This window comes from Paramormyrops kingsleyae, chromosome 7, assembly GCF_048594095.1.
Source record: "Paramormyrops kingsleyae isolate MSU_618 chromosome 7, PKINGS_0.4, whole genome shotgun sequence".
Lineage (NCBI taxonomy): Eukaryota > Metazoa > Chordata > Actinopteri > Osteoglossiformes > Mormyridae > Paramormyrops > Paramormyrops kingsleyae.
The window spans coordinates 16,234,016-16,260,458 of NC_132803.1; the positions used below are offsets into that span (position 1 = coordinate 16,234,016).

At 39.7% G+C, this 26,443-nt stretch overlaps 1 protein-coding gene and 1 long non-coding RNA gene across 5 annotated transcripts in view; one reads left to right on the top strand and one right to left on the bottom strand.

Moving 5' to 3' along the window:
- The window catches only part of csgalnact1a (chondroitin sulfate N-acetylgalactosaminyltransferase 1a), a 44,790-nt gene extending 22,921 nt beyond the window's left edge, over positions 1-21,869 (top strand). For all 4 annotated transcript variants that reach the window (XM_072714409.1, XM_072714407.1, XM_023823222.2 and 1 more), the window contains exons 4-8: positions 10,345-10,446; positions 17,629-17,807; positions 18,017-18,111; positions 18,383-18,464; positions 19,705-21,869. In XM_072714409.1, coding sequence (XP_072570510.1) covers positions 10,345-10,446; positions 17,629-17,807; positions 18,017-18,111; positions 18,383-18,464; positions 19,705-19,994 — 748 coding nt within the window. In that variant the 3' untranslated portion in view covers positions 19,995-21,869. The remainder of the gene's footprint in view (positions 1-10,344; positions 10,447-17,628; positions 17,808-18,016; positions 18,112-18,382; positions 18,465-19,704) is intronic.
- LOC140592106 (uncharacterized) lies at positions 1,092-7,159 on the bottom strand. Its single transcript, XR_011992374.1, has 3 exons — positions 4,377-7,159; positions 1,768-1,831; positions 1,092-1,488 (listed from the first exon to the last, which is right to left on the bottom strand). It is a non-coding gene; the product is annotated as an uncharacterized lncRNA (long non-coding RNA).
- Positions 21,870-26,443: the final 4,574 nt, after the last annotated feature.

The window sequence follows — 26,443 nt, forward strand, 5'->3', positions numbered from 1 at the left end:
ACTCCATATTCTGTAAAATACAGTTTTAATTGTCGTCAGTATCTTTCTCCTGACAAGGTTTTATTCATTTAAATGCATTAAATTTCAGTCGGTGAATGATTTATCCAAATTTCAATGTTTCTGACTTCTCTTTGGTATAGCGTTTGGCCATGCATGAAACCTACATGGAGGAAAAGTGATATTGGAAAAATGTTTTTCTTTATTTCATTGACTGTAAATACTTTGATAGAAATTACAGGTTTATAGTATTGCCTAAGACACTGACACATTTTAAGTTCTTAATACCTGTGATTTATTTTACGGTTTGCAATTCAAGCTTGTTTAAGAATCCTTCCTTACCAAATAAATATGTTAGTCATGCAATACTTACATTTCTGCACAGTCTCACACTGAGCAGTGTTACTTTTATTAAAAATATCACAGTATGAGTTGCTTGATGGCAGTTTCATTGGTAATAATTAGTACTTATTAGTTTTAGTAGCAATTGTTTTATTAGCAGTTAAGATTATAATAATGTACACGGGAAATACACAACCAAAAATAGCTGTACAATATGTAATTTATTTTGGTTTACTTTATAAATATGCTGCTTCTTCACTGCACTGTCAGTTCATTGTAAACTATATCTTTCATAGACGTGGTAAATTCTGCATCTCTTCATCAAAATGTGCTGCATTTTGGAATCTGGAATTTCACACAGGGACTACAGCCATTCTCTGCGGGACTGCTGTGCGAGGCGCCGGCTGTCTGTCCCTGGGAATATTTGCATTTAGACATGTGCTGTGTCTTTAACGGCACCTAGTCCAACAATGATCCAGCCCTTCCTTCCTTCCTGCTTGTCTCACTCACATCTGTACTGTAGCTTGCTGGAAAAGTTTACAGATATGTTGAAGGATATCTAGCTGACGAGGATTATAATATACACATACACACGCACACACACACACACATACACACACACACATACACACACACACATACACGCACGCACGCACACACACACACACGCACACACACATACACACACACACACGCACACACACATACACACACACACACACACACACGCACACACACATACACACACACACACACACACACACACACATATACACACACACACACACACACACACTTTTTGGAGGCAAGGAATCAGATGGAAAATTAGATGTCATTGCATGTAGATAAGAAATTAGATTTCATTGCAGGTATGGTAGCACTAAAATCCTGTAATGGATAGTATTGACAAGCTGGCTTTCTTAAACAGCATAATTATTGTTTTTGCCTCACTTATGCAGTGCTGAATATTGCACCAGTTAGTATTTATTGTGCAGAAAAGCCAACTTAACAGATGTTTTCAGTGCACGCTATAAATAAATCATACAAATTCTGCAATTTAAATTACGACTGGTAAGAGGAAGGAATCTGTTTGATTGGTGGAGATTTTGAAGATTTGCATCTTTGAGGACGTGTTCAACAGAGGTGGAACTGCAAGATAAAAAAGAAAAAACTGAAATATTCAGTGAGCACTTTTTAAATGTTTACAGTTTACACACAGATTGGTTTGATTATTTAAATATGTGCATACACAGCTCATTAAAAGATGCTGATTTCGCACAGAAGAACAACTGTAAGCCTTTCATTTTTAATTTTATTGTTAATTATGTTACATATATTTTTTATATATTTCTGTATCACTTGATATGATTAAGTGGTCGAAAAATCATGAATAGTATTACAAGCAACACATTTATCCTCCATACTCACTTGTATTCAGGGTCATGGGAAGTCTATCTATGGGCTGCAGTACTTCACTTCCATATACAGTCTGCTGAACATTAAAAGAAGAAGAAATCAAAAGCTACTGGCACATTCCAGGGTAAACAAACCCACGATGTTTGTAGCCTTAAAAACGGCATAATAATCTAAATGAAATAAATAAATATATCTATAAATAAATAAACGAATAAGTAAATATTTCAATATTTACTTTTAAATAATTTCATAAAGGGTATTATATTTCTTAATAATGTTTATCTTCTATGTGTAATCTTTAAATTGTATTTCGTATTGGCGTTATAGACAGTCATTATAGAATATTATTACACATAATGCAACTGTGATTTCTTAATTTAAACTATATATAACTCAACTTCAACTTTTCACGTTGTAGGCATGCATTTTTATTCCTCGTCAATATACTATGCAAATATACGTGTTAAAAAGGTCTTCCAGTACTATAGGTTAATACTTTTCTGTTAAAGGGCAAAGGGTTCTGTCTGTAATGCATTATGTTGGTTGCCATATGATAATATTTCGGATTTAATCATAACCAATGAAGCTCAAAATTTGTTAAAATTTCAACGAAGAGGTTCCTTGTTTTGTCTGATACGCTGAATTATATGTCTGACCTGGAGCAAGTTAATCAAAAGAAGCTAAGTAGTCAGGCCCGGACAGCCCAATATAAAACTCTATAAACAATCACACTATTATTATATGTTACTATTAACGAATCCATTACCTAGGCTATTGAATGCCAGACGTTATGACAAAAATCATGTAATTACCGTTCGTGCGTTTAATGCGTAGCTACGTAGTTACGCCCAGAGGACGTCAGGTGAGTAGGCGGTCCTTCAGTCCGGCCCGGGACACGTTCGCGTAAACGCTGTTTAAAGAATATGGCCATATGCGTCCTAGACCACCTCCTAATGTGGTTAGAGCGATCGGATCTCAACTCTCGTCAGAGTTACTATTTGCCTGGCACCCTGACAGAGACTTAAGCTTTGCCTTTCTGTCCAGGTAGGACAGAAAACCTGCTGGATACTGGCACTCCAGGAGCAGGGCTGCCTGTCCCTGCTATATTTATTCTGCATTTTTGACCCATGTTTGTGTGGGTTTTCTCTCACAGTCCGTAACACCTGTGGTTAAGGCAATTGGAAGCTCTCAGTCAGTGTGTATGTGCCCTGTGATGAACTGGCATCCCACCCAGGGTGTCAGGTACCCAGCACATCCTGGGACTGGCCTCTACTGATTAAACAGTTATGGAAGATGGATGTTTAGTTATATATATATAAAAAAATATATAGCACAGCTGACATACACAGAATATATATTTGTTGGAGCACGTACATCACAGGTTAAATATGTACTTAGATTAGCAGAGAGGTATGCTTTGAAGTGTTTTAACAACCACCCCTATGCCAAGTTTATGATACAGAAACAGCACTTAAAGGCAAGCATTTTCCATCCTGATTTTTATAAACCTTTAAATCCAGGTAATTCAGTTAATCTTTCGAATGTTAAGCAGATTGTGAGGATGCTATATGAACCACTACAAAGCACCCATCCATCAAATTGAAACCGCTTGTCCTATTGAGGGTCGCAGAGAGTCTGGAGCCTATGGGTGCAAGGCAGGGAACAACCCAGGATGGGGCGTCAACCCATCTCAAGGCACATTCACATGCGCACCTATGGGCAATTTGGACATGCCAATTCACCTCAGCATGTTTTTGGACTGTGGGGGGAAACCGGAGTACCCAGAGGAACCCCCATGATGACATGGGAGAACATGCAAACTCCACACACATGGCACCCTGGCAGAGACTCAAGCTTTGGTCCCAGAGGTGTGATGTGACAATGTTAACCACTGTTAAAATTCGTGTTGTACTTTTCAGGAAACATATTAACTTAATTTTACATAATTTTAACATAACTTATTAGTATTCTAAACTGTTCTAGACTGTATCTTTGGCTAAAGTCTATCTGCCAAGCTAAAGATGAACTTAATCAGAGCCAATTCATTGGTGATTAGCTGCAATAATCGAAGCTTATGCTTAATGTTTTTCAAACTTTTCATAAACATTATTTTATTTCTGATGTACTGCAATGAACTTTCATAAGACTTCTGATGAATTCTAATGAGAATTAGATCTGAGAATCAATGGATCCTTTGACGCAGAACCCCGTTAAGATAAATTTGCTCATGCTCAGTATTCAGAAATGTTTGGGCGGCTGACTCGGCATTGAGATCCCAGCGGTCCGGCGGATCTCTGTACGCCATGCCGCTCTGCATGGGGCGGGACGTTAAAACCCTGAGGCACAGTTTATTCTTGGCTCTCTACACATTGCTCTGTTGCGTTTTCCCACCCCTTCACACCTACATTTTCCATTTCTGAATCAATCAATGCCAATATGAACAGAAGTTTTCTAACCTTGGATCATTACACATTACCATTGCAGTGCACAGCTGTGAGGCAATGAGATGAAAATCAGTTTTATTTTATGCCTTCATAAAATAAATGTCACAGCACAAGCAATCCCACATGACATGGAAGGGATTATGGCCACATAAATTCTAATACAACATAATATGGTACCTGAAATCCATCCATCTATCTTCTGCCGCTCATCTGTGTCCAGGTCAGGGGACAAACCTCTCCTTAACCACTTTCTCCAGCTCCCTCCCTCCAGAGGGACACCAAGGTCTTCCCAGGCAAGCTAAGAGATGTAATCTCTCCACCGTGTACTAGGTCTTCCCTGGGGTCTCCTCTCTTTTGGACATCCTCAATGTACCTCCCCATGAAGGTGTTTAGAAGGCATCCTAGACAGATGCCCAAGCTCCCCATGTCTAAGGCTTAGCCCAAACACTCTGTGAAGGAAGCTCATTTCCACCAGCTTGCTCTTCACCCTGACAGACTGGTACAATGGCTATATAACTGACACTGCACCAATCCGCCTGTCAATCTCCTGTTCCATTTTTCCCATCCTTGTAAACAAGATCCTGAGATACTTGAGGCAGTATCTTATACCGAACCTGGAGGATCCATCCTTATCTGGTTGAGAACCATGATCTCCGACTTTGAAGTGCTGATCCTCATCCTGGCTGCTTCACACTCAGCTGCAAACCAACTGCTGCAAGTCACAGCTCGACGAAGCCAACAGAAGCGCATCACGTGCAAAAACAAAGATGCGATTTTGAGGTCACTGAACTGGACACCCTCCACCCCTTTACTGCACCTAGACATTCAGTCCATAAAAATTATGAACAAAATCAGTAACAAAGGGCAGCCCTGGAAGAATCCAACACCCATTGGGAATGAGCCTGACTTACTGCAGGCAATGGGAGCCAATCTTTCGCTCCAGTTATTCAGGTCCCTAAGGTCCATAACAGCCAGCCTGGCACCCCATGCTTCCAAGGCACTCCCAACAGGACCCCCACAGGATACGTCATATACCTTTTCCAAGTCCACAGATCACATGTACACTGGTTGGGCAAACTGCCACGAACCCTTCAGTATCCTTGTGAGAGTAAAAAACTGGTCCAATGTTCCATGACTATGACAAAATCCACATTGTTGCTGCTGGATCCGTCATTTGACCATCAGACAGATCCTCTTTTCTAGGACCTTGGCATAGACCTTCCCAGGGATGCTGAGGAGTGTGGTCCACTAAAGTTGGAACATACTCTCCAGACCCATGTTGTTTAAAGACGGGGACCACTATCCCAGTCTGCCAGCCCACAGGCATTGTCGCCGACCTCCATACAATGTTGAAGAGGCGTCTTAGCCAAGACAAGCCAACAGCACCGTGAGCCTTAAGGAACTCAGGCCAAATCTCATGCACCCCCAGAACTTTACCACCGAAGAGTTTTTTTACTACCTAGGTGACCTCAGCCCTAGTGATGGGTGAGTCTTCCACCAAGTTCTCTGACTCTACTCCCTCCCAGGAAGGTGCATCAGCAGGATTCAGGAAGTCCTTGAAGTGCTCCTCCTACCATCCAACTATATCCCCAGTTGAGATCAACAACACTCCACCCCTGCTGGAAACAGCATAGGCAAAGCCCTGCAGCACCTTCTTAATTCACCTGACAGTTTGCCAGAATTTCTTTGAGGCCAAGTGAAAATCATTTACCATCATTTTTGCTTCTACAATTGCTAAAGCCTCACTCCACTTGTCCTCCTGGAATCTGTCAGCTGCCTCCAGAGTCCAACAAGCTAAGCTCAAAAGGCTGCTTCAACATGATGGCTCCCTAGATACCGACAACCTTTTAACCACAACTCAACATAGCCACCTCAGCAACATAGCCCACTCTGACTCAGTGTCTCCAGCCTCCCTCAGAATATAAGAGAAGTTCTGCCAGACGCTCCTAGCACAACCTTACTATACATTTGGGTCTACCATGTTTGTCTGGTATTTTTCCCCACCATCTGATCCAACTCGCCACCAGATGGTGTTTACCCGAGTGTTCAAGACATGGTCGCAGGTCTGATGATATGACTAAAGAATCAATCATTGATCTATGGCCCAGGGTATTCTGGTGCCAGGTGCACTTATGAACACGCTTGTGCTTGACCATGGTGTTTGCAAACAGAAATCCAATAACAAAAAGCTGCTCAGGTTCAGATCAGGCAAGCCGTTCCTCCCAATCACACCCTTCCAGATTTCACTGTCAATACCCATGTGAGCGTTAAAATTCCCCCAGTGGAACAATGGAGTACCCAGAGGGGGCACCTACCAGCATTTCAACCAAGTAGAGCTGGGCGATATGGCCTAAAAATAAAATCTCCGATTTTTTTCACAGTAAATCCGATTTTCGATTTTAATCGATTTTCCCCTCCCCTACTCAAAATCAAACTACAGATGACAAATAAATTATTCAAAACAAGTTTGAACTTTATTTTATGCACTTTAACTGTAAAGTAAAATCTGACAAGCCAAAAAAAATGCTTGTAAGTGAAATGGCAGACCACGCCATTGTAAACACTTTTAGAAACTTATAAAATCTTTTAGCATGTTAATGAATCCCGGCTTTTCCACAGTATGTATGGGCACCATGTCTTTTGCAATATAGCCTATATCTCGACAGCGTTTGTTATCGCTTTCCACCGTGCCCCATTCTAATCATATGGCACACAGTTCGAAAATGTGTCAGGGACGGTTGCTTGCTTAACTTTGGATGTTGTGCTGGTGCTGCGGCTATTTTCATTTCGCTGTGAGCTGCACTTCTCCCACTCCGCTGCGTGCCTCTGCTTTAGGTGTTGGAATAAATTTGTCGTGCAGCTTCCTTTGGTTGCAACAGTTTTTAAACATACTTTGCAACGAGGACTTGTTTGGTCTGTGTCCGACGGCGCAAAACCGAACCATTGCCATCATGCCATGTTGTTTGTGAATCCGCTATAGTGTTTGGGTGCACCGCGCTAATTTACCCGTGAAGAACGATGTGTCGCATTAATTCCGCTTTTGGCGCTCGCCTGTAAAATAAGTAATAAAATCGATTTTCATAAAAATACATCGTCCTGAACTGTAAATTCTAATTAATCGATAAAGTCGATTTATCGCCCACCTCTACAACCAACGTTTCCAAAAAGGCTGGATACTCTGAACTGATGTTCAGGGCATAGGCATGGACAGGCACAGCCTGTCCCATGACCAGGATTAACTCTGTTTGTTACAACGGGGCATGGCAAATGAGAGAAAAGAGGGGCGATCCATGGAGCGGCTCCAAGAAAAAGGGATTTATTAACAAAAAGAACACAAAGGGGGAACCAGAAAAGAAAAGGACCATGAGGGGTCAAAACAAAACAGGACAGATAAGAACTAAACTAAAATTAGCCACAAAGAGACAGAGTTAGGGAACAGAGCAAAATAGACAGCAGGACTAGGAAACAACCACAGCTACTAACACATGGTAACAACTACAATAACAGACAAAAGAACAGAGTGAGGGCATCCACTTAAATCTATGGCTAACAAGGGGCAAGTGTGGAACATAACCAAAAACAACCAATCAGCTAACTAAGGACACAAAACAAAGACAAAAACAGGAGCAAAGGAAAACTAATATCTAATATTAATAAATATTAAATGACAGGTAAAACTCATGACCAGAGGGGTTCAGCCTCCGAGGATGCCTGCTCAACCCATTGAGCTACTTAGTGGCCTGGGGAGCAGGGAAACGCATTAGGGGCTGAAGGGTTACATGACAAAGAGGGGGGAAACAGGATGACCCACGACACCTACTGGCCAAAAGGGGGCAAGACATAGGACAGGGTCAGACGGACACCGATCCTGACACCTTTCCCACCAGAATGTTTACAGTCTTTGTTCCTAAAGGCAGTTCTATGTTCTGCTAAGGCCCCTGTCTTCAACTACAGCCCAATTGAAAAACAGTGGATCTGACCCCCACACCCCCCCATGTAACTCTGTCAGGCATTGGCTAGCCGGACCCCCTTGGTAGAGACCCAACCACGAGGTGATCGCCTGGGAAGTCTCCCCCAAGGCCTTGCTCCAGGGTGGGGCCCCAGTCTATTATACCATGGGTAAGGAGACCCAACCAAGGACAATTTCCCCCAACGACATAGCTTCTAGGATTAAGGAGGCACATAAACCTCTCCACTGTGATAAGGTACTGATTCATGGGGGGCAGGATACCTAAAGATATCACTGGGGTGCTTATGCTTGTATCTTCTGTGCAGTGATATGATTGGTGCATGGATATCGGTAGAAGAAAATAGTTCCTACATTAAACTGCTGGCTACAAAGTCTGTGGATTATCATAAGTAATCGGGACATGATTTCTGTTAAGAGACATTGCTGTTGAACTTTTATAATGTATGTTTTCGTCACTTTATTCACCGCAGAAAAAATGTCATTCAGTCCCATTATATTGGAGAAAAACCCAACATTTCTATGACCGATATCTCCAAAACTAGGCAACTCCCAGTAGAACAATGTACCTGGATAGATAGCAATAAAGCCCCTCTAAAACATACCTTTTTCAGTTTTGGGGTGCACTGGCCCTTAAGAAGATTGATTAACAACATTATTATAAAATGATTGTACTAAAAAGAGTATACATTGCTTTTCCTTTGTTTCACACAGTAAGCCACAAGCTAATGTGCTTACATTCCACTGTCATTTATCGCTTCATCATGACGGCAAAATGGGTGAAATAACGGATGCAAAGCATGGGGACAAAGAGAGAGGAGCTCTGCATTAACTGCAGCATGACACTGAGGAGTAATTGTGCTGTCTGAGGCAGGACAGTACCTTGCCATACCAAGCCTTCTCATTTCCTTCCTTCTCTGACAGCTAATCAATAACTGTGGCCATCTCCACTTTCTCTGGTGATAACTTTCGTCTAGCTGGCCATCCATTCAATGTGGGAGATTCTTCTTCTCCATATTGCTTTAGCTCTGCGGTTAGTATGCATCTTTTATGCTTAAAATCAAAGGGTCACGCAATCTCACTTTCTACTTTTTGTATGCACTCTTGTAGATACAGACTAATATTTTCCCTAACTTTTCCTGACATATGGTGAATTAAAATTAGGCTGACAGCGTAATTTAAAAAGTAGAATTGTTTTTTTTTTGTCTGTGTAGCCTCAGGCAAAAGTAATTTCATTGTACTTAGGAAAGAAAAGGCCTTGCTTTCCATGATTAATATCTAAAATTTAGAACCACCAATGAGGGCAGAGATCCAGCATCTGAAATCGATGATTGTTACTATGGTAACAGAAGCTTGTGCTCAGTCTTGCAGTAAACAATGATATGATTGAAGCAAAAACACACAAGCAATTTGTTTAGCAATAATTCATTTAATACAAAACTTTTTTGGTTGGATTTTTGATCCATCTCATTTTTAACTTGACAGATTATTTGTATTATATAAAACAAACTGGTATAAAATAGGTTTCATTTGTATGAGATGTAATTAAGTATTGTCTCATATTGTATAAAAGGATATATAATTATATATAACATTATTATGATCTTGTGTATCATGAGTGACAAAATATTGGGGAGTAAGTTTTAAACAATGTATTATATTTTTCATATGTGAACTTTGTTTAGCTTTTGTTTCATACATTTGATAGATTCATATTAAGAATGCCTATAGTTCATATTTAATGAGTTAGATTAGTGGAGATCTTGTGCTTGGTTTGAATTTTCAGTATGCAGATGGTACAACAGGACATCTAAGGACAGATAATACCTATGACAAGACATATACTGAGTTTTATGAACAACATTTTGCACGGTAAAATACCATTATTCCTTTTATTAATATCCATTCATTCTGCTTCCACCTGCTTATCCTGGACAGGATCTCACTGATATTATTACCATGATTTTAATACCATGTAATTCTGAATGCCGAAAAATTGCTTTAAATAATTACATTATTTGATCAGACAAATAATGAGATTAGTAGTTGTACTTTTCACTGGATGTAATCAGAATTAGTTTGAAAAATTTACATAGCGATAAAACATTCAAGACATTTATTATTCCATTTCAGAACATCTATAGAGATGAAGCCTGATCATTTCCCGCTGTGTTTCAGGGAGGTGTGCATTCGTCGGGATGGAAGGGTCCACCTCACCGTGGTGTACTTCGGCAAGGATCAAGTCAGCGAGGTGAAGGGAATCCTGGAAAACACATCCAAGTAAGAGATCCATCTCAAAAGAATCTGACAGTGCTGGTGCTTCCAGGTGGAGAAGCTGGGGGGGGGGGGGGGGGTTCATGGCATGTGTGATCTTCTGGCTTCTAACCTCAAAGTTTGGTTCTGCTTCAGAGTGAAAGTTCATTCCAATACCAGGCATATATTACTATTCCGGGCATAAACTTAAACAGAGAAAAAGTGTGATGTATCATTCTGACATTTGAAAATACCAGTTCCCTCAAACAATGCAAGCCTTTGCAGTGGGCAGGGTCCATTGACTTGCATCAGTGCTGAAAATTAAACTGCTTTTTAATCTGGGCCAGACTCATTGAGGAGGACAAGAGGGCACAGGCTTTCTGACAGACTGCTGTTGTGTAGCTAATTGTCCTTTGCAGGTCACTCTTGTTAGAATGATTTCTGCTTTCTGTGCCTATCTAGTGAATTTAAGACTAGAGTCTACACCTTGAGATAACTCCCACTGGAATCAGTAAGAATCACTGTTGATAGATTTATCTCTGCTGTTCTGATCGTTTTCCAAGAATATTCAGCATATTACTCAGTGTAGTACTCACTACTCACTCTTACTCCGTGTATGAGTATCTTGTTCAGATGAGCTGATCTGAAGCTCTATAGGCTAAGTATTATGGGTCCATAAAACAAGCATACAATGCTTGCTGCTAGGGGCAGCCAGAAGGATTGCAGCAACAGGATTCATGGGTTCAAATATTCCATTTATTTGCATTTAAGAGCTGATTAAGCTAATGGAGTTTTCCATTCAGAGCAATATTAAAAGAATGCTGCTGTTGTTTTCTGCTTAGTATTTCAGCTTACATTTTTTTGTGTGCTGTTTTCATTGCAGTGCTAATCGACGTAACTAAATGCTGTAACTATGTGCCAGTGTCCAGGCTGTTTTTATTGAGACTGAAGCAGATGCTTGTGCAGCAGCCTGCTGAGACGCCCATGCAACTTAAACCCCCCCCCCCATACAAACGCCCTCCCTTATACTGGAATGATGCCAGTTGCTGTGTTCTACCACTGCAGAACGCCCCGGCACTTGCTTTTAGGGATTCATTTAAGTGGCCATTCAAAGCACCTTAATCAGAATTTATGCAAAACCATGCACTGTATTACAATTATTTAAAATGTAATTACCCTAAAACCTAATTCAGGATAAACTGCAGCCCTCACTGTTGTTGACGGCACTGCATAAACAGTGAGCAATAGTCTGACACAGTCATACCGTGGGCTGGGTTTTCTGAATTTATAGGGAGATTCTTTCAACTTGTTTTTCCATTTTACTGCATTTAACCTTTCATACTATTCAGTCACTTACCAGAAATATCGCAGTATACAGTCTCAGTCTAGAAATACCACAGCATTTGTTTCTAATGGTCATGCACAGAATCTCAGTACCTGTAGTTACATATAATGGAAAACAGCATTATTGAAGCAGTTTAAGCGTACATTATTACTGGTGCTTTCAGGTCAAGGATTAAGTCTGCATTCTTTACAAACACTGAATAAAGTTCACTTGGTGTTGATGAATTGTATAAACCTCTTAGCAGACACAAGGACTGGAAGTGATTTTATTACAGCCCTCGGGATGAGGTAAGCAGCAACCCAGGTGATCTGACTTAAAAAAGCTGACTTAAACTTTGCTAACAAGTGCCCTCTTCTCACTAATGTGCAGCAAGGCTGCCTTATACTCATTTACAGTGACTTACATGCATGTGGAGGGTCTCTTTCCTGACTTATGCTGTATACGTGTAAAGCTGATGCCTGGGTAAATTATACCGACAGCTGAAGGGCATCAAATTGTGGAGACTCTTACTGGGCAAAGGCACATTTGTGCATCCACACTAAAATAATGTGTGGGCACAGTTTTGACTGACATAAAAAATGTAGTTTTACACCAACATAAATTCCTATGAAAATGAACCGTGTGTTTTTTGCCTTGCAGTTATGGCTGTCAAAGTTCTCTGTTTACCAAAACACAGCTTTTCCTTTAATAATAAATGAAAAAAAAACATTCTAGCAGTTGCATAAAAAGCATCAGCATGCTGAGTTTCAGCCTTGTGTCAGGACCGCCGTCACACACGGGTCTGTCATTATAGGAATGTGTACACACTCCAAGGGACCCATTCATCTCCATTTCTGTTGCTAGGACCAATTTTGGAAAAAATGTGTAGTTTATTAACATGCTACTCTTTTGTATATAAATTGCTAAAGTCCTCAGTTCCTTAATTGAGGCAATGGACTGAATTGAATTGGAAATATTATTTACTGCTTTACAGAAATTGCTTTTCAGCCTCTTTTTTACGTTGTGTTTGACTTATTCCCTGTGGCTACATTCACGGCATGGTTCCCTTTTCCTACGAGCTCAGGAATACGCTCTTTCCTTCCCCTTCCCAGTCCCTCTGTGTACTTAAGCCTTGTCACTTCCCTAACAGGTCATGAGCTGAGATTATATCGGTAGAGGAAATACTTCCATCATAACAGGATGACTCTTATTTATACTGTTTGGGAAGTGTCAGTGATATGCTGTACTGTATACATACACTTAATTCTGTTAATGAGTATTTGCCATGCATATATTTTGTTCTAAAAAGTTTCCAAATATTTTCAACATTTGTTAAAATCACGGTCCAGTTTAGGTTGTTTCCATTGCCTGTGCTGAGTGACTGTTTGCCCGCACGTACTATGAGGATGGATGGATTCGCTGATAATGGATCCTGAAGGCTCCCATGGGAGGAGGGTGTTTCTCTGTTCTGGCTCCAGCCCTCTCTTCTTCATGATGGAGTCTCACATTTCGAGACCTGCTTCTGCAGTGAGCATGAAAGGCGGATGAGTTTAATCGCCGTCCAACTGGCGGTGCAAAGCGATCGTGTTCAGGGGTCATGCTGCAGGGAGTGGAGATAGCGAAGCGTGCAGCAGTCATTTGCTTTTGTCTGGCTGCACCTGCTGCTATAGTGCAGGCTGCACACTGACTACACCTCAGTTAATTAACCTTTCCAACTCCTACACACTGGCAAGCCCAAATTCCTCCAAATCCCTCAGTTACTTATGGGCAATTATACTGTTTTCTGTTTTTGTATAACATATTCTAGCTTGCAGAGCTATTAAAGTGCTTGTGTGAATGTGTGTGCCGAGTTTTGCAAGGGTGTGACTGACTCCATCCAATCTCTGTTAAAAACCTCAAGCCCACAGTTATCGATGTTAAAGGCAGATCGTACATATTTTCATCAGATCACACCAGACCGACATGTAATCTTTCCATATTCGTCAGTTATAATTACTAACAAGCATACATTGTGAAAAAATAAGTGAAGAATAAAATAATAATAAAAATGTACAATAATAAAGATTCAGCCGCTTCTGTATTGAAGTCCATCTATAGACTACATTATTCAAAATCATGCAATAAATGGAAAATTATGGACTTATGGAAAATTGGGACAGAACATTCAGAGCCTAACTGAACCATTAACTGTTATGTTCAAAATTCTTGTAAGATTAAGCTTTAAAAAGCTGCTTATATTCAATACGTTGTTCACTCATGTTTATGCCAAAGCAGTACATTTTCTTGAAATGCAGATATGCCGTGAACTACTGTGTGGTGGTTTACATTTTCAAAGATCATCATCTCTGCTTTGAAGAAAAGACACAAAATAGTGTAATTTGTTAGTGAAAAGTTAAACACAATTACCCTGTGGGCTTATATGGAAAATAAGAAATATTGGTGTATTTGTCATCAGAAAAGTGGTGTTTAGCGCAATGAAAATCAGGCAAATAAACCTTTAAAATATCTGTTGCCTTCAATTACTTTAATGTTCAGACTGTCTTTGTTTAACAGCTTTGGTATTTTCAAACAACTGCCATATATTCCTACTCCTTGGTACTGGAAAATGTCACAAGAATAATAATAATGTGTATACTTAAAAATAAAGCTTTAGGAGCTTCCAACCATGAAATACTGTAAAAAAAAATTAAAATAAAATTTATATTAAAAAACAGACTTTTAGGTTTGCATCATGACAAGACTTACATAAAATATAATTTGAATCACAGTTTTGAACTAATAGGAAAACTCTCCCTTCAATTCAATAAACTACAACTTAGGTGGTGGCACATTTCATGCTAATGTATTTATGGCTGGATCCTAGGTTCCGTCTTTGAATTCAAGTCCATAGAACTGAGCTAACACTGATCTGCAGCTCTGACTTTGCTCTCCAGTGCCACCTAGAATATGATGTCGGTGTTTGACAAGAGTTCTGAATAACAACTGAGCAGGGAAAAAAGTGACCAGCAACATCAAAGGGTTGGTCTTTGATCTCATGGCCGATCCCATCTTGCTTTTAGCATAAAAATGTGTGGGAAAGAGGTCAGACCAGGTGTCTGTCCTGCCACTTTGTTCCAGGACGGCTGCAGTAGAGCATGATGTCCAGGTTCCTTACAGCAGGTCACGACACAGTAATTACAGTGCGTATAATGTAACAATGAAGTGCTGAAGTAGGCAGGTCCGAAGGCCCGTGAACGCTGTGCAGGCAGGTCCGAAGGCCCGTGAACGCTGTGCAGGCAGGTCCAACGGCCCGTGAACGCTGTGCAGGCAGGTCCGAAGGCCCGTGAACGCTGTGCAGGCAGGTCCGAAGGCCCGTGAACGCTGTGCAGGCAGGTCCAACGGCCCGTGAACGCTGTGCAGGCAGGTCCGAAGGCCCGTGAACGCTGTGCAGGCAGGTCCGAAGGCCCGTGAACGCTGTGCTTGATCTCCAGACACTGACATTTCACATCATGCCTTTGAATGGGCCTTTTCCAGATCACTGCTTTGCATCCAGGTTGCACTTATATTTTCGCTCTGAATGCTTTTATGTTCGATGTCTAGTTTTCTAAGATACGGGGAAAGCTTCTGATAACCTGCCGCATAATCTGAAGTAGGCTTGCTGTTATCACCTTATAAAAACCTTAATACAGGTTCAGTTTCCCTGTCTTGCCTGTGATCATTTGACAGTCCCCAGGAACAGTGACACTGTAACTGTAGATTTATTTATTTTTTAAAGTGTGTGATTGAGTATATTTTATATTAAAGGAGCATGTTCAGTATTATGCATAAGAGCTGTCTATCATCACTTTAAAGTGTAATCAGCCACATATTAAAACTTAGTTTGAAGAGATTTTTAAAATAAGTTTTGTTAGCCACCTTAAAATGTTTAAAGCAAGGAAATTTTGCTTGAAAGTGCCTAAAATATGGATTCCAGCTTCAAGTGTTGACTCTCATCTCTACAAATTAATGAATAAATTAATAATTTTAAAAACAGATAAATGAATAAGAAAAGCAAACTGTCTGTGCACACGACATGCGTACCCAAATAACACAGGCCAGTGTCGGTAGCTATTTCACCTGACTGTGCGGGAACTTTAAGGAACTTTAAACACAAGTCTGGTGTAGCTCATTAACTCATTCCTTTGCAAATAGCTGTCATAAGGGCCCCTTCCCAGCATGGCCTCTCGCTTTGATCTGGGTGCTACGCTACGCCTAAGCAGCGCCGTGGCATGGACCATAACTGCAGAGTGCCAGATGGTAAACTAGGCCGCACCATGTGTCCTATAACACGTATAGCTCTCTAAGGCTTAACGTTACCGGCTCAAAGAAACAACCGTACTGCATGCTCGAATATAACATACCAGTAAGAGAACATGATCTGGGAAGCCCAATTTCTGTGCAGTGTTTTAGCAGGAAACATACTATAAAAAACAACATTCAATATGGAGTGTGGGCATTTTCTTATCAGACATCCTGCCACGTGAAAACAGACTCAACATCACTTCATTAAATTTTGCTGCACATCTCATGAATGATCTCAGATGTATCTGTCAGTTCATCTAACTCCATCCCCTCTAATTATATGTCTATTATAAAGTTTCTTCCCCTCTTATGTAAGACAGTTGTCTAAATCATTCTCTCACCTTTCAACACCTACTTGTTGATGAACACTTTTTTTTCCCAATATACGTAGACTGAGTCATAGACATCCAAGGTCTGAATTTCAGAAAAAAATGCAAGATCACTTAATACAGGTTTTTTTCTATTCCTCTGTAATAGAAGCTGAGTGCTATTTAATTGAGGGGCAAAAGATTCAATTTTTTAATCGATTCCTTTTCTTAAGTGAATTTTCCACGTTGGAACGTGAAGGATGTATAACTTGATTTATTGTGTGTACTTTAAGTGCTGTTCATTGGTCCAAAGGACACTAACGCCACCCCTGAGAAATGACTCCACATTAAAGTTACACTCACTATATTTTGCGGCTTACTCAAGTAGTAAGGCAAGGTGATGAATTTATTTGTTCTATATACCATGAATATGAGTGAGTTTTTGACATGTTGATGGCTAACTGCTCATCAGAATAATTTCACAATTTGTAAATGTAGCTAAAATGCAGAATATTCTCTCTATGCTCCTGGTTTAGGGTAGTTGGAGAATGATATTATTGAATGGCTGAAATATCTCCAGATTCCAGTGTTCAGACGTCCTTTCTCTCCGCATCACGTGTCCATTTAAGTAATTTGCACTCATTAGTTTAACTCATTTTGGAGGAGAAATTAAAGTTACCTGTCAGTGTTGCTCCGTTAATGTCTCTCCTGTATAAATGGAAGCCGCTCAGTTGCTCTGTCCACACATATAACTCAGTGCTTTGATATTCCTCCAGTGCTGCAATGCAGACAATACACGATGACTAACAGAGATTGCCGATTCTGCAACACACCTAATCATTATGAAGCGTTTCAGCTCAGGAGACCAGATAATAGGAAGATTACTAAAATAAAAATTACAAAAATAATATAACAAAATATTAATAGCACACAGCACCATTTTGCCAGTGAATATGCTGAGTGTATGAATGCATTTTCATCTTTGCTATCCTTAGGTGCTACTTTATACTTTCACATGGTAGTATCCATACAGCCAGTTATTAACTTTGTAACTGTTCTAAATGTAAATGTTACTTAAAGTTTTTAATTTTGAGATCTTTGTCATGTTTATCAAAGTGTATAAAAATAAGATTCTAATTATAATAGGATCATTATAGACTGAAATATTAACCAATTGAAACATCAGAAATGTAATTTAACATTTTAATCATGTAATTTGAAAGGACACATAGATGAAACGCTTTCTGTTCTAAACAGGGAGATCAATTTCAGGAACTTCACGCTGATCCAGCTGAATGAGGAGTTTTCTCGAGGACGCGGCCTGGATGTTGGTGCTCGGGCATGGAAGGGGAATAACATCCTCCTGTTCTTCTGTGATGTGGACATTTATTTCACATCAGACTTCCTCAATTCCTGTAGGCTGAATGCACAGCCCGGTGAGGGTTATAGTCACTAATGTCTCTCAGTCGTCCTGATGTAAAAAAATCATGTTAAATAGATGTAGGCTGTTTAGCCTGTTAATCTCAAATAGTCATTTGATCCAGAGTAATATTGCAAAATACTGTCTGTCAAGCCTGTGGCATCTACTCAGTTACGATTTGATGTTAAAATGTTTGATGTTTGATCTTCTCTCCCCTGTTCTCAGGGAAAAAGGTTTTCTATCCAATTCTATTCAGCCAGTACAATCCAGGACTCATTTATGGGCATCATGATAATGTTCCACCTATAGAACAACAGCTGGTAATGTATATCTTAACATTGTTGATTTAAGATGATGTTTATATATTGGTGTAGCGGTCTGTCAATAAAAGGCGTTTATCCATAGGGCTCCCCTTCGTATGTAAATTAATCTCAGCCCTTTATGAAAAAATTATCTGTATTTCTTGACAGCACATTTTTCAATTTCTGCATTGTGACTCTCGGTATATTTTCATCTTTATTTATCCATCCAACCATCTTCAAGCCATTTATCTTAATCGCAGTCACAGGGTTTTTATCTTTATTTTATCAGGTAATAAAAAAGGACACCGGATTCTGGAGAGATTTCGGGTTCGGGATGACTTGCCAGTACAGGTCAGATTTCATCAATATAGGTCAGTATATTGATTTGCATCATCTGCTCTTGAAATCCTTCCCCCATCCTGTCTTCACCTCATTATGACATTCGAAGGTGCATCCACATGACTATGGTTCCAGGCACAGAGCCAAAGACATAACGTGGCTGCTCGTGGACTAATACTCACTAATTTCATTTGGGAAGAGTTCCATGGTCTTCCTCTGTTCATTATGATTCCCAATAATTCAGCTATAAATGATTGCAGGTGAAGCATGTGAACACTTGGTCTCTGCCCTGCAGATAAGAATAAATTAAATAACAAATAAAATGGTAAAGATACATAAACATACAAATACAATTACAGGCAATCCCTATATACCCGTTCCCTAAGTCTGTCTTTGAGTTGAATTTGTAGTTCGGAACAATAAAAATACATATAATTACTGACGTTCCCCGGGTTACGATGGGTAAATGTTTTTCACTTTTAGTACCTTATTCAATAAATTACATGAGATATTCAACACTTTTCATAAATTAGGCTTTGTGTTAATGATTTTGCCATACTATAGGCTAATGTAATGTAACTCGAGCTGACAAACCCCTTTAGTCACACAATATATTCATAAAGTAGTGCATGTCTCCATTATTATAAACCATTGTATTTCATTTGAATTTTTAATATAATAGGCTTTATGGCTGTCTGTTCATAAGTACAAGTTGTTCATAAGTCAGACATTCATAATCCAGGAACTGCTTGTAAAGTTCACTTTCCTTTTTTCTGAATATATTTGTTTTGCCCTGAGCTTTTTTTAGCATTATGAATTAGCAATTCACACACAAATTAATTCTACGCAAAACACCATACTGCTTTCTCACTCTTAATTGAAACTCAGTAAAGAAGAATTGTAAACATCTGCAATTATTGTCTCATTAAATAAATATTTGGAGAAGATTATGTCTCATTAAATGTACGGAAACATTTCGCTATATTTTTAAATATGAGAAACTTTTTAGATTATATTCATGAAACTTGAGTGTCGAGACGAGGTCAGGTGATAACCTCTTCATTCATGTATTATCATTATTATCAGCCACGTGTCATTTTTTCTGCTTTTTGTTTTCTGTCTTCTCTTTTATTAATGCCAATAAAATCCCCATAATGCCTTTCTGTCACTGTGTCACATTGATCCGTTCAGCATCCCAAAAGACATGTGAGGCAAGCCTCTCTTTTATCTCAGCAGGCCTGTCAGTGTCGCCTGTGTCTTTACTCCTGACAGGTGGTTTTGACGTGGATATCAAGGGCTGGGGTGGTGAGGACGTGCACCTGTACAGGAAGTACCTGCACAGCAACCTGCTGGTGGTGCGCGCCCCCTCACGCAGCCTCTTCCACCTGTGGCACGAGAAGCGCTGCGAAGACGAGCTGCCGCCAGAGCAGTACAAGATGTGCATGCAGTCGAAGGCCATGAACGAGGCCTCCCACAGCCAGCTGGGAATGCTCTTCTTCCGCCACGAGATCGAGGCTCACCTGCGCAAGCAGAAGCACAGAGCTGCCGGCAAGAAGGCGTGACAGGATCAGGGGGCACAGAAGCCAAGGAGCGGGAGAAGAGGGCAGGTGAAACAGGGGAGCAGGCAGAGATTCTCATTTTTTAATTCCATTTGAAACACAGCCTTTGTTCTTGCCATGGATCTTTCAATTATGAGACTGCAGCTTTATTACATTTTAGAAGATGCCTGATGGCTGACTAGACAGATGGCCGAAGATAATAACTTCCTATGCTGATATGAAGCCTCGGAGTTAAAGCCGTTATTTTACGTTGACTTTCAAGGCACAAATTATCAGGGATCCCAATCATCTCTCTTCCATTCATTATTTTTTGCTAGTTTGTCCTATTTATTGATAATTGCATACAATTTATATTCCCTTCACAGTGGAGGGTGTTACATATGCAGTTTGCCAAGAAGCAATTAGCACAACAAACCGCGTCATTTTTTTTTACCAAAATGCCATTATGAACTGAGGGATATCTCACTGGGATCATTTTTCTTTGTTCTCGTCTTTTTGGCTCTTTCAGATATATGCTTTTTATGTTAAACACCACAGGAAGATCCTAATATTCTTTTTTGTTAAATTTTGACAAGCATCCATCAAAAGAAATGTCAACATCCTATACGTATCTTCCAGAAAAACGGTGGATGTACTGACTGATTATCCCTGGTAAAGTCATTTGAGCTGTTCCTGAGACTTTTGGTACAGTGTCGTTGCCAGATGTCCTGGACTTCCTGTCAGAACGTCACCTTGGGCCCCCGGCCAAATTTACTTACAGTTTTACATATTCCAGGGCCCCTGTAAAATGCTGGGCCCCAATCTGCCAGGATATCCGTGCCCATCCGTGCCCATCCGACGCCCTGCTTTGGCATGACTGCAGCGTGCTGCTTACTCAAACACACAATGTCCGCAGCAATCGCATTGGATGAAAGTGGCTTTTTGGAACGTTCCATAGGTATGACTGCCTTAAGACATAAATCCTTAAGGACAGTATTTTTCTATGTTTTCTACAAACTTTTTTGTATTGCAAATGTTCTTTACACCTTTGTGTATTTTCATGATGAATGTACAAAAAAATCAAGCAATGATGAACTTATTTTAGTTGGAAAGTTGCTCTGAGCCGTGTCCTTGACATGTTTTTTCCTTAATAATTTTGCAGTAATTAACTGCAGGCAAGTCCCACTTGAAAGTTTCAGCTTTCAGAAGTGACTGATGTGAATATTAATGGATATTATGTGTAAGAGGCCAAAAAGAGTCTACATTTTTCAGACATAATATTTTTTAAGTAAAGAATAGATTACGTATATAAATGGCTGGGCAGGAGAAGCTACAGTATATTTATCTCTTTATTGGAAAAAAACAGACCCTTTTCTTCTTTGAAAAGACATATTTGAAAATCATAAATATACATGAAATGACATAATCTTAGCAAGTCTGTTCACATTACGTTTGTGTTCACTTGCAGTTCATTTTGAGTAGGAGTCTTTAATGTTTCATGTGTCAGGTTTGTTATTTATTTGCTGTTTTTGGCTGCCCGCTTGTATGAGCTGTATTGTTTTTAGTTTGAAATGCCATTTGAGTAATGGATAGGAATTGGTCGCGATTTGCTGTTCCATTCCTTACTGCTGTGAAGTCAACTGTCACAAATAAGTGCACTTTGCGTGTTTCATAAGATAATTATAGACCGTTTCTAATGCTGATGAACATGACATTTCCAAAATCTTGGATGCACCAGTTGTGACATTTATCCCTATATTTTTTTTCAGATTTGCAGTTTTATTTTTATTTATTTTGATTATATGAACTAAAATGAGTACAATATTAAGCTTACAAATCACAATAACCTGACATTTTTTTATTATTAAATATATATTAAAGTAATGTGCTGAAATATGACCATTTACTGTTGTTTTTATATTTCGGAAGTATGTTTTTGCGATTGGTCACTCAAATTTCTTAATTCATAATATAAGAAATTACATGTACAATTAAACTATAAAGCAATTAGAAATAAGTTAAATTAAAACTATGAGTGCTCAAGATGGCTGTTGAAAATAAAATGAAAGGGAAATAGTTTTGAATTGAACTGAAGTACAGTTACAATTATGAAGGAGTGTAACATTCGGCTGAGTTTGGGATAAACGCTACAAGAGAACAAGGACACAAGTATCATCAGCAAAAATTAGATTTTCACTTCAGTTTGAATATTTGCTTAAATGTTGCAACACATAATGTGAGGAAAACCTTGGACTATTATTAGTGTTAGCTTAGTGTATGATTGTCATCTGACAGGTTTAAATATGAAATGCAGTAGTTTTACAAGATTTAAAAGCTGTTAAACACTGGAAGTTTGGGCCACCTAGTGGCCAAGTCTTATAGGTGCACTTTTCAAGTGTTCAGTTTATTGGATCACAGGTCAAGTAAGTTCAACGTTTGTCATTTCACAGCACCTGCAGGATCAGATCTGGCCTCAGACCTGTGTGTATGTACTGTGCGTGTCAATCATCTATTTATTTTGATCCAGTCAGGGTTCCTGAAAGTCTACCTTTCACATTAATTTATCCAGTTCATGTCAATATAAATAATAAATCATAATGCGTATATAATACTAATAATAATAATAATAATAATATATAAATATAATAATAAAACTGCAGTTAACGATCACCCAGAAATACCATAAGTACATTTTTAGTTGTTTGAAATATTATTGACACATATGATTTGATAACTCCAGCTTCAAAATATATTACAGCTCATCACCGTGAGTTTTTTAAATTTTGCATATGTTTACCAGGGCTTGTACAGAGAACAATTTGACGCATTTAGAAACAAATGCAGTGACGTAAGTATGTCAACAAGTGAATCAGTGACTTTCTTATTGTTGATGGATGAAGATGAACTTTGGTAACTGCTGAAGAAAAAGATTAAATGATTGCATGGACTGAAGTTGGGTTAAGGTGAGGTGCCTCTCTTAAGCTAAGCAGACATTATGGGGAATTTTCTCTGTCATTACCTTAACTGATTCAACTGCTGCTTAAAATTAGTTCAGATAAATTGTTAATTTTTGGGTTTAACAAGTAAATGTGTGTTAAGTTAAATGGAATTTGTCTATGAAAAGAAGCACATTATATTTTATTAATTTGTATATTTCTTCATTACACTTCCAGTGAAATATACTGTATTAATAGCATATTCTTAATTTAATACAAATTAACACATCCAACAATTTTTTTTTCCAACAATAACATGCCAAACAGAATGTTAGTTTTCTCACAGTCCACTTTCAGTAGGCCAGAAAGTTATTGATAAAATAAGCTTTTTTACAAAACACAGCATTGGACATAAATCCATGTCCCTACCAATATTGCGGTGGTACCGTGTGTGTTTAGGGAGACAGGGGCTTCAGGACTGATTTGGTCCCTACCAATGTTGAAACATTGGCCTTATTCCTAAGTACATCGAATGTAATCGGCAGTTAAATTTAGTTTACGCAAATCTATGTTATGGCAGAGAAAACTAAACTATAACTAATCACAAAGTAAACTAACACTAAGAATACACAGACAATAAGACGTGGGGACCAAGCAAGGAGCAGAATACTAAAAACACTGGAACTAACACAGTACCAAGCACACAATGACCAAATGGGGGCAAGGAGAGGCACATATATACATATCTCAAGCCCACAGCAAAAGAGGAGTCTGGATGGACAGCCAGCGGCTCAGCCTGTGAAGCATCGCAGTGGCAGGGGACCAGCGAAACACTAGGAGTAAAGGACATGAGATGGTCAGCGACACCTGCTGGCCAAACAGAGAACAGGCATACCGAAGGGGCAGGGAAAGAACTGATGCTGCTTCAATTACAAATGCCTTTTGTTCAAGAATTCACGAGTTGCCTACAAAATGCAAAATGATTTTGAACATCAAGGAATTAAACAGGTTACCGATAATTTCTGATTTGGAGATCTATGTGCATTTCTCCTTAAAACGCAGCTAAACCGTGTTCAGAGCAGTTTTAAAATAAACTGCAATAAAAGTTACCTCTAGTGGTGCTTTGGTGAGGGGACTGGGCAACAAAAGTTTTTTTTTTTGACTTCATATAATTTGTGGCTGTGAATGGATAGAAAAAAACGAATCGCACATTTTGCAATGACTTCATGGGGTAACGGATGCAAGCGCCAGCCAGAGTGCCTGTGTCTGCTGTGGACTGTCACTTTATGCACTTTGACACCCAAACCCCTTTATTCTGCATTTTTTCCTTCTTCTCTTTGCTGGCGACTCATGAGTGAAAATGAGGGACCACTATGGCTGATTGTTGAAGTTTATTTCTGTTTTATCAATAACAAAGAAAAACTGGATTTAATATACGGCTTTTCTTTTCTTCGTGCCTGCTCCCTGTCAGTAGCGCTCTATAAGCTGAGAAAAGCACACATGGGCTACAAAATAATAATCATAATAATAATAATAATTAAAAAAACAGAAAAACCTTAATACATACAAACTCATAGTCACATGTTCACAAACTCATAATAATAATTTATCTACACAATACAAATTTTACATACTTCATAAGAAAAAAAAATTCAGCTCAACCGGCAGAACATTTCCTATGACTCTCAGCCCATGCCTTCCGGCAAACAGCCTTGTTGCCTTGATGATATCCAACAAAATCATATTAATGGTATTAACCACATTAAAATTCAGAGCATTTATAAGAATTTTTCTTCTGTACCAATCAGGATTTGGTGAAGTTCCAAAATGGCAATGAAAACCATTTCACAGTGGTTACACTTTCTAGCCTGTTTTGATTAATGTTCCATGGTAGAAATTAGGGGTTATGGTCATTAAAACCTAGGCTGTATGCTGTCGTATGTTATGAACCCCTGTCTAGGGGTTTGGGGAGTAACAGAATGAGTGTGTGGGTTAAAGGAAAAGGACAGTACACACAAGGGATAACAAACGGCCGTGTATTTACAAGGACCAACAGCACCAACAGTGTATGTATAAAGCTTGGGGAGTGACCCAGGCCAAGACAAAATGGAAAAACAAACAAAACAACCTAATGGAATGATCACAAACAAACCCTATACAAACAAAAGGAAACAAAAGGCAACCTCTCACCCTAACTCCCTAACCAAAGACACACAAACAGTTCAAAAGGAAAACAGTAGTCATTGCTTACGACATAGACGTAGTGTCAGAACCCAGGGTCAGGCTGAATTGAAGTCAACATATGCAAGCAAAGAGGTCGATAATTAGGAAAGCATGTGTAACGAACTAGTGGCAGTACAAAGGGCAAAGCAAGGAGCAAAAAAACAGGAACAAACCAAAATCATATACGAATAAGCAAAATCAGAACAACTGCAAAGCACAAAGGTTGAGAGAGAGAGTCGTATTCTTGCTTCGCAGGTCCTTTTCATATTGGAGGCCGAAAATGACAACGTCCAATCAGGAGAGCCGGGGCAGAGCCTCGGGCATAGCCATTGAAACTCAGGGTGGGTTGAGTGATGATCAGCAAAACTGAAAAGAAACGTCTGCCCCCCAAAACCTTCCGGTACATAACACTGTTAAAATTTATGGCACGTAACACTTCTAAACCTTATGGCACACAACAAAAACTTACAGCACGTAACAAAAACTTATGGCACAAACACATAACAAATACATGTGCTTTATATACCGCTGAGCCCATATCTTTCTGATAATACATAATATATCCTCCATTCCAACTCAGTCTTATTCTGTTAGATTTGCCACATGTCCACACAAAGTAACTGTCATACCTGGAACACAGGGAAGACAGAAGACATGAATGCTGGAGAAGGAATGTTTTATTAAGGAAATCGGGCAACCAGAGACAAAATCAAAAAGCGAATGACATATTCAGGATCATGGTGCCGGGGGGTCTGTAATCCAGGGAAGTCAGCCCTACAGGTATACAGGAGACAAGGAGGAGGAGCAGAGTGCAGAACAGGCGGGAGAGCAGGGCAGGATCAGGCAGGATGGTTAGGGCAGGTCAGACAGGCAGGGCAAGTAGGGCAGGCAGGACAGGCAAGGCAAACAAGGAAGAATGATAGATAGGTTTAATGAAATGGTCAGCACGGCACATTGAAGCTACAAGACTTCGCACTGATTGTGGAAACACGTCCGAGTTTTATCAGCGGGAGGCAGTGATGTGATCCAGGTGCCCCGCCCCGCTGGACATGACAGGCCCGCTCTGAAGGCCACCTCCTGGAGGCTGGGAGGAATGTCTGTGACGCCCCCGAGGTCAGGAAGCAGGCTTCAAAGGGTAATCATGATGGAAATTGGAAATCAGGGACGGATCAAGGATGTCCCTCACCAAAACTCACGGCCGCTCCTCGGGGCCGAAACCCTCCTAGTCTATCAGGTACTGAAGCGTACTCCATCATCATCTGGAGTCAAGAGAGGCACGGACGGTGTGGCTTCAACAGAGGGCATATACCTTGG